At 37.6% G+C, this 8,162-nt stretch overlaps 1 protein-coding gene across 1 annotated transcript; it reads right to left on the bottom strand.

Moving 5' to 3' along the window:
• Positions 1-1,498: 1,498 nt before the first annotated feature.
• LOC141684987 (secreted RxLR effector protein 161-like) lies at positions 1,499-2,281 on the bottom strand. Its single transcript, XM_074490116.1, has 2 exons — positions 1,718-2,281; positions 1,499-1,618 (listed from the first exon to the last, which is right to left on the bottom strand). Exons 1-2 carry the CDS (start codon positions 2,279-2,281, stop codon positions 1,499-1,501), a joined length of 684 nt encoding a protein of 227 aa, XP_074346217.1.
• Positions 2,282-8,162: the final 5,881 nt, after the last annotated feature.

Raw genomic sequence — 8,162 nt, 5'->3', positions numbered from 1 at the left:
TGGGGGAATTAAACCGAGGGGGATTTCAATTTTTGTGAAAACTTGAATAACCCGCCTATAAAATTAATCACTTAATGACTTTAACTAAGTGAATTTAGTTGTTTTTATTTTAGGCCGGATATTTTAACTTTTCAAGGAAAAAAAAATTGGGGGACAATAACCAACCAAATTTAGTCGATTTTAGTTTAGTCTTAACTAGGAAAAATATCCTATATCTGCGTAAACTAGACTGTAGGGTTTGGATTTAAAGTTAGAGTTTAGGGGTTAGATGAGGGTTAGAAATTTTTAATACATAAATTATTTTTTTAAAACGAACCAACAGTAAAAATGTCACGTCAAGTTTATTACTAATTATATTTTTCAATTGTTATTTTTTGTAATAAAAACTTTCGGGGGTACTTTGAATTTGAATATGGGGGAATTAAACGGAGGGGGATTTCAATTTTTGTGAAAACTTGAATAACCCCCCTACAAAATTAATCACTTAATGACTTTAACCAAGCGAATTTAGTTGTTTTTATTTTAGGCCGGATATTTTAACTTTTCAAGAAAAATAAAGTCGATTACAAAGTCAACGACAATAACCAACCAAATTTATTCGATTTTAGTTTAGTCCCAAAAATTTGAATTTTTATGAAATTTTGGAGAAAATCTAAAATATCCTGAAAATTTGATTAAAACAATATTTACATAATCAACCGATTTTTTGAATCAATGTGTTGGATTTAATTCAACTCATTATTTTAATAGTTAGTCTTTCCCCTTACCTTTATTTTTATATCTTACTCTTGATCTATAATATCATTATAATGCAAAAATTTTGGTGTAATCAACTTCACACTCTACAAATTCAAATGTAATCATATCACAAACTTAATCATGAGTTTGTATTTGATTATATCTATTTTTTTAATCTATAAACATATATTTTTTTTAAATATGCTTGTCTATATTCAAATATATCAATATTACATGTATGTTAACATGTTAATCAATGCTTTTGGTAAATTGTAGGTAATTGACAAAATCACTTTGTTTTACCGGATGTTGAAAACAATAATGATAAACAAGAAGATGGCTCACTGGTGGAGAATTGATGATTTTGAAGTTGAAAGATCTAAAATATATTAAAACCCTACCACACTTTTACATTTACATTTTATTAAATCCAGTGTTGTACTCTTCCCGTCTTTACCAATATGCAACCTAATGTCCATTGAAGCACTAGTATATACTCACACACACCTCTATGTATAATTGAGGAACGTTAAACTCTCTTATTGATTAAAATAGAACTAGATACAGGGTAATATAAGCCTGCTAGAAACAAGGATCAAAACAACCAACTCCTACACTATCTCAACTACCTTATTTCTGCTATTACTACCCCAACTACTAGCTGACTACTTCTACGTACAAATAAAACATATATAGCCAAGCAACAACTATATTTTAAATATGTTTAGATTATTAAAAACCCAACAAGTTCCCCCCTAAACTAAACATATTTTTTCACTCCTGCATCACCTGCAACAATGTCCTTGACACCTAGCAAATTCTGTATTGCTTCGAACTTAACCTTTCCTAAAGCCTTTGTCAGAATATCTGCTCGTTGTTCCTGTGTGCTCACATACTTCACAATCAGCTCACCTCACTCAATGCACTCCCGGAGAAAATGGAACCTGACATCTATGTGTTTACTCCTCCCGTGTAGCACCGGATTCTTCATTAATTTAATAGTCGATCTATTATCCACACACAATATCACAGCTCCAACTTCTTGCCCTGTTAGTTCACCTAGTAAGCCTCGAAGCCATATGCTTTGACACGCCGCCATGGTGGCTGCCATATATTCAGCTTCACAGGAGGAGAGTGCAATCACTCTTTGTTTCTGAGATTCCCAATAAATGAGATTTCCATCCAGATAAAAACACATTCCCCCTGTGCTTCTTCTGTCTACAACATCCCCAGCCAAGTCGCTGTCTGAAAAACCAATTACAGCCCTCTTGCTTCCTGCCTTCTTGTACTCGAGTCCATACTCGATTGTCCCTTGTATATATCTCAGAATATGCTTTACTGCTTGTTGGTGCTTCGTTGTAGGTGCTTCCATGAATCTACTAACTACCCCTACAGCGTAAGAAACATCAAGTCGCGTGTGGGTTAAATACCTCAAGCTTCCAACAATGCTCCTGTATTCCTTAGCATCTACCAATTGTCCTCCTTCATCCTTATCAAGTTGCATTTTCTGCTCCATTGGATACCTTGCCAAATTGCAGTCCATCATTCCTACTTTTTTAAGAATTTTCTTGGCGTATGTAGTCTGTTTCAAGGTAATGGATGACCCCCCCGCTTCACCTCTATACCCAAGTAGTAAGATAGTAAACCCAGATTGCTCATTTCAAACTTAACACTCATTTGATCCTTAATGTGTTTAATCTCATCCTCACTCGATCCCACGACTATCAAGTCATCTACGTAAACTCCCACAATCAACACACTTCCTTCCCTACACCTTGTGTACACTGCTTGCTCATGTAAACATCTTTTAAAACCCAACGCTCGCAAGCATCTATCGAACTTTGCATTCCATGCTCTAGGGGCCTGACGCAAGCCATACAGTGCTTTTATCAATTTATATACCTTTTGTTCTTGACCTCTCTTCACAAAACCCTCTGGTTGTGCAACATATACCTCCTCCATTAACTCTCCATTCAAGAACGCTGACTTGACATCAAGATGGTGTACCTCCCACTGTTCTCTAGCTGAGAGTGCCAACAACAACCGTATTGTCTCCAAACGTGCCACTGGAGCAAAAACCTCTTCATAATCGATTCCTCTTCTTTGGACATACCCTTTTGCAACAAGTCGGGCCTTATGTTTGACAATATTTCCATCCGCGTCTCTTTTGAATTTATAGACCCACTTGAAACTAATAGCCTTATGCCCGGATGGTAGATCAGTGAGAAACCATATTTTGTTCTTCTCGATGGCTTCCATATCCAGTTTCATCGCATTCTACCATTCCTGCTCCTTCGCTGCTTCAGCATACCAAAATGGTTCCTCAGTCTTTAGTAACATAAGTTCATCGAGCATGTTTATCACCTTTGTTTCATTATACAAGTCTTCCATCATTCTATAACGATGTGGCCCACTACTGAGTTCAGCAGAACCACCCGCTGAAGAGACACTTGCAGATGACTCAGATATAAACGTTTCTGGAGTTCCTGTTCGTGGTGTTTGTACAGGTGTTGGCACCTCATTTTTGGTCTCTGAGATTTCTTCTCTCTTTGTAAAAACATTTTCGATGGTGAAATACTCAGATGTCAATCTCCCGTCACCTCCTTCTTGTTGCCACGGCCAGAAGCTTTTCTCTTGAAATACCACATCTCTACTCACGTGTACTGTCCCTGTTCTGGGATCATACAACCTTTCTCCTTTTGTGCCTGGTTCTCTCCCAAGATATATAACCTGCTTACTGTGATCATCAAGTTTTTTAATATGTACCATCGGGATTTTCATATACGTGATACACCCAAATACTCATATATGGGCTAGATTTGGCTTCCTTCCATTCCAGGCTTCATATGGAGTTTTTCCATTCAAACTTCCTGTTGGCAAACGGTTCAGAACATACACAGTATGACGTGCTGCCTCCCCCCACATATACGAAGGCATTTTCGACTCTTTAAGGAAACTTCTGATCATGGCTGCCACCGTTCAATTCCTGCGCTCTACTACCCCATTTTATTGTGGGGTCTAGGGTGCTGTAAGTTGTCTGCTAACACCTGATTCTTCACAAAACTCTGCAAATAATTGTGAGTAGAACTCCCCTCTACGGTCTGTCCTTAGTGTCTTTATGTTCGTCTCTGTTTTATTTTCGACCATCACCTTAAACTTCTTAAACACAGCTAATGCCTCACTCTTCTCCTTCAAACAATAAACCCACATTTTTTTACTAAAATCGTCTACAAACAACAAGAAATAACGATTACCTCCTGGAGTTGTTGGTGAGATGGGTCCACAAATGTCTGCGTATACTAGCTCCAACACCTTTTTTGCTTCAAATTTTGTTTGTGAAGGGAACGATCCTCTTGACTGTTTTGACATCAAGCATCCTTCACACCTGGTTGATGGGTATGTCAACCTTGGGATTCCCTTTGCCATTCCCTCCTTTGACATCAACTCAAGTGCTTGGAAATTTATGTGTCCCATTCTGGAGTGCCATAGCCATGTGTTCTCCTCCGCTTTTGTGATCATACACCTAGGCCACATCTCTTCAAGACTTATTTTGTACAACCGATTCTCAGATTTTTTCACTTTCATCAAAAGCCTCCCTTGCTCATCGTATACCCACAAGTAATTCCCATCTAACAGAACTTTGTCTCCATCTTCAGATAACTGTCCCAGGCTAATGATATTACTACACAATGCAGGGATATAGTATACATCTCTCAATAGCTTCTCTTCGCCGTTCTTGCACCTAAAGGAGACGACCCCTTTACCCTTTATACACACGGTAGATCCATCTCCAAATTTTACCTGCCCACTCATGTTCTCATTTAACTCCTTAAACTTTCCTCGATAACCTGTCATATGGTTCGACGCTCCATTGTCCAAGTACCAGACCTGTGTCTCCTTTTGATCTCCTGGACTCTCTTTCAGCTTTGGGTTCACTCTTTCTTCCTTCAATAACATTGGATTGCTTATGATTTCAGATACAAGCAAAGCTGGTTCGTCATCCTGGAGTCTGGTTAAATTCAACTTCCTCTGTGTGTCCCTATTCTTACGAGGTTTTCGACATTCATACGCAAAATGTCCATACACTTGACAATTGAAGCACCTTACCTTGCTTCTGTCTTGTCCACCACGATTCCCGTTTTTCCATCGGTTGTCTCCATCGCCTCGAGTCCCTTCTTTGTTGGTTCGTTTTAACCATTCTTCTCGAGTCAATAAAACTTGCCCCTCATTGCTCTCCTTCCTTCTCCACTCCTCATCTGTTAATAGAAGTTGTCCTTGGTTCGCTTCAGTTCGTCCACCCAGTCGTTCTTCATGAACTTTCAACGAGCTAATTACTTCTTCTACAGACATCCCCTCCAAGTCTCCAAACTGCTCGATGGTTGAAGCAATTTGAAGAAACCTTGAAGGCACGGCTCTGAGAAATTTCTTCACTACATACGCTTCTTCCATTTTCTCTCCTAGTGCTCTAATATTCGTGACCAGGCCGTTTAGTTTCATGTAAAAATCGTCTAGCTGATCAGTCTCTTTCATGCTCAATGCTTCAAACTCTCCCTTTAATTTCTGAGCTATTGCCGTTTTCACTTTCTCAGCACCTAGACTCATGATTTTGACTGCCTCCCACGCCCCTTTAGATGTTGTTTTGTGAGCAATGGATAACAACATGTCTTCCGGTATTCCATGGTAGATAATAGCTAGAGCTCTCTTATCAGTCTTGTCTTCCACCGTGGCTTTGGATCTTTTGGTTCGATTGCATCCCACACTCCATGAGCCTGCATAAACACCTTCATTTTTAGTGCCCATGCAGTGTAGTTCACCTTCGTTAACATGGGAAAGCTTAAACCGAACGAGCTCTCTTTGGTTTTGCTGGTCTCCATCATAGCTGACCTGGTAAATTTGCTTGAACAGATACCTGCGCTCTGATACCAAATGAAGCACTAGTATATACTCACACACACCTGTATGTATAATTGAGGAACGTTAAACTCTCTTATTGATTAAAATAGAACTAGATACAGGGTAATATAAGCCTGCTAAAAACAAGGATCAAAACAACCAACTCCTACACTATCTCCACTACCTTATTTCTTCTATTACTACGCCAACTACTAGCTGACTACTTCTACTTACAAATAAAACATATATAGCCAAGCAACAGCTATATTTTTAATATGTTTAGATTGTTAAAAACCCAACATCCATTGGATAATTTGACAAATTATAATCAGACAACACGGCCTTTTCGAACAGATTCATGGCATACCCAATAATGTTCTAACCATCTAGGGTCACTCATATCAAATTCTATTTTGATTTGATGTTGAAATTTTATAAGAGTTGAAAGACTCGTACATGTAACAACGAGATCATCTACGTAAACTCCAATAATGAACCTTTCAATTCTCTCCATTTTTGTATATACCCCATGCTCCTAAGGATATTTAGTGAAAACCCTAATTTCTCATGGTACTTACTGAGATGAGCATACCAAGCTCGCGGAGCCTGACACAATCTGTACAAATCTTTTATCAACTTGTAAAATAGGTGCTCCTTATTTTTCTTCGCAAATCCCTCTCATTGGGTTATGTAAATTATATCGTGCAATTCTCTTTTCACGAAATGCAAACTTAAGGTCCAAATTATGAACCTACCATTTGTTTTTTCTTGCTTTCTAGTAATAGTCTCACAGTCTTGAGCCTTATCATTGGTTCAAATACCACCTTGCTTTTGTACATAACCCATCGTGATTAACCTAGCATTGTTCTTAATTTCCCTGTTTGTGTCCCTTTTAAGATTAAAAACCCACTTCAAACCCACAACTTTTCCCATGTGGAAATTCGACTAAGGCCCATGTGTTAGTTTTTTCAATAGTTTCAATCTCATTGTTCATGGCTTGTTCCCATGTTTTTTGAGTAACTACTTCATCCCGTAGTATTTCGGCTCATCTATTTTCAATAACTAAATGTCATTTTCAGCTTTTAACTCTTCCGTTTCATTATAAATTCCCCTAGAAAATTATGAGGTTTATTATTGTTGCTATTTCATGACTGACTCTATGCACAATTTTATGCACTACTTTCTCTGTCTCATAATTCTCCGTTCTGTCTGTATTGCCTCATGTATTCATGTTAGAAGTTGTTGGCTCCTCCTCTCTTTGATAGCCACTTGTTCAGCACCTTCACTCGACTGGTTTTTCACCATAATAAATGAATCACGTGATCCAGAACTCTATAATTTCTGTTCAAAAACCTATAGTCAAGTCTTTTTTCTTCAAAGATAATGTCATGCACAGAGCCAAGAGTTGGATCATACAAGCGATACGCTTTAGTTACATTATCTCTGCCCATATTAACGACCAACTTAGTGCGATCACTGAGTTTGGTTGTATGGACACAAGGCAGTTTCATGTGTGCCACACAACCGAAAGCTTTGACATGTCCCAAATCGGGTTTTTTATTTCTTTATTCCTGATACGGTGTCACTTTTGATTGTGCCATGGTTAGCAATTGATTTAGAATGTACAGACTATGTCGTGCAACCTCTCCCTAGAAAATTAAAGGCAGATTCATCATTTTCAAAAATCTTTGAGTCATGGCCACAATGTTATGATGTTTAAACACTCTGTTTTATTGGTGACTCTAAGGTTTTGTAAGGTGTCTCTCAATCCCAATAATTTCATAATATTCTGAGAATTTTTTCGAGTTAAATTATCCATCCTTGTCTGTACGAAACACTTTAATTTTTCTCTTGATTTTTTTTCAACCGAGATTCTAAACTTTTTGAATGCATTAAAGGCCTCATTTTTTCCTTTTAACATGAACATCCACATTAAATGAGTAAAGTCATAGACTCAGAGCAAAAAATACATATTGGCCGATGTTGTCTCTTGTGTAATAGGTCCGGAAAAATACATGAATTAACCCAGTACACTCTTAGCTCAATATTCAATGTTTTCTAAAAAAGAATTTCTTATTTTCTTTTACATTAAATAACCTTCACAGACAGTCTTTGGCTAAGAAAAACAGGTATGTCGTGTGCCATTATGTTGACATTATTTTCATCGCTTGAAAGTTAACATGGCCAAACCTTGAGTGCCACACTCAAGTCGATTATTCCCGATTAACTAGTAGATATGAAGGTTTTAATTTTTTTAGGACAATCTTTTATAGTTTTTTTTGGAGAGTCTACCTTTCCTGACTAAATATTTTTGGCTTTCATACACCCACAAGTACAACCCTCGAGAGTGACTTCATTCTTGTTCCCAGCTAGCTGACCCAAAGATATGATATTGTTTCACAAGTTCGGAAATAAATTAGATGTTATGGATATCCAATTCTTCTCTATTTTTGAATATAAAACCAACTTTACCCTTACCCTTGATAGCGACGCTAAACCTGATTTGCTTGTCACACTTTCATCTAAACTCT

Source organism: Apium graveolens, chromosome 9 (genome assembly GCF_009905375.1).
Source record: "Apium graveolens cultivar Ventura chromosome 9, ASM990537v1, whole genome shotgun sequence".
Lineage (NCBI taxonomy): Eukaryota > Viridiplantae > Streptophyta > Magnoliopsida > Apiales > Apiaceae > Apium > Apium graveolens.
This window is presented reverse-complemented; position numbering and strand designations above follow the sequence as displayed.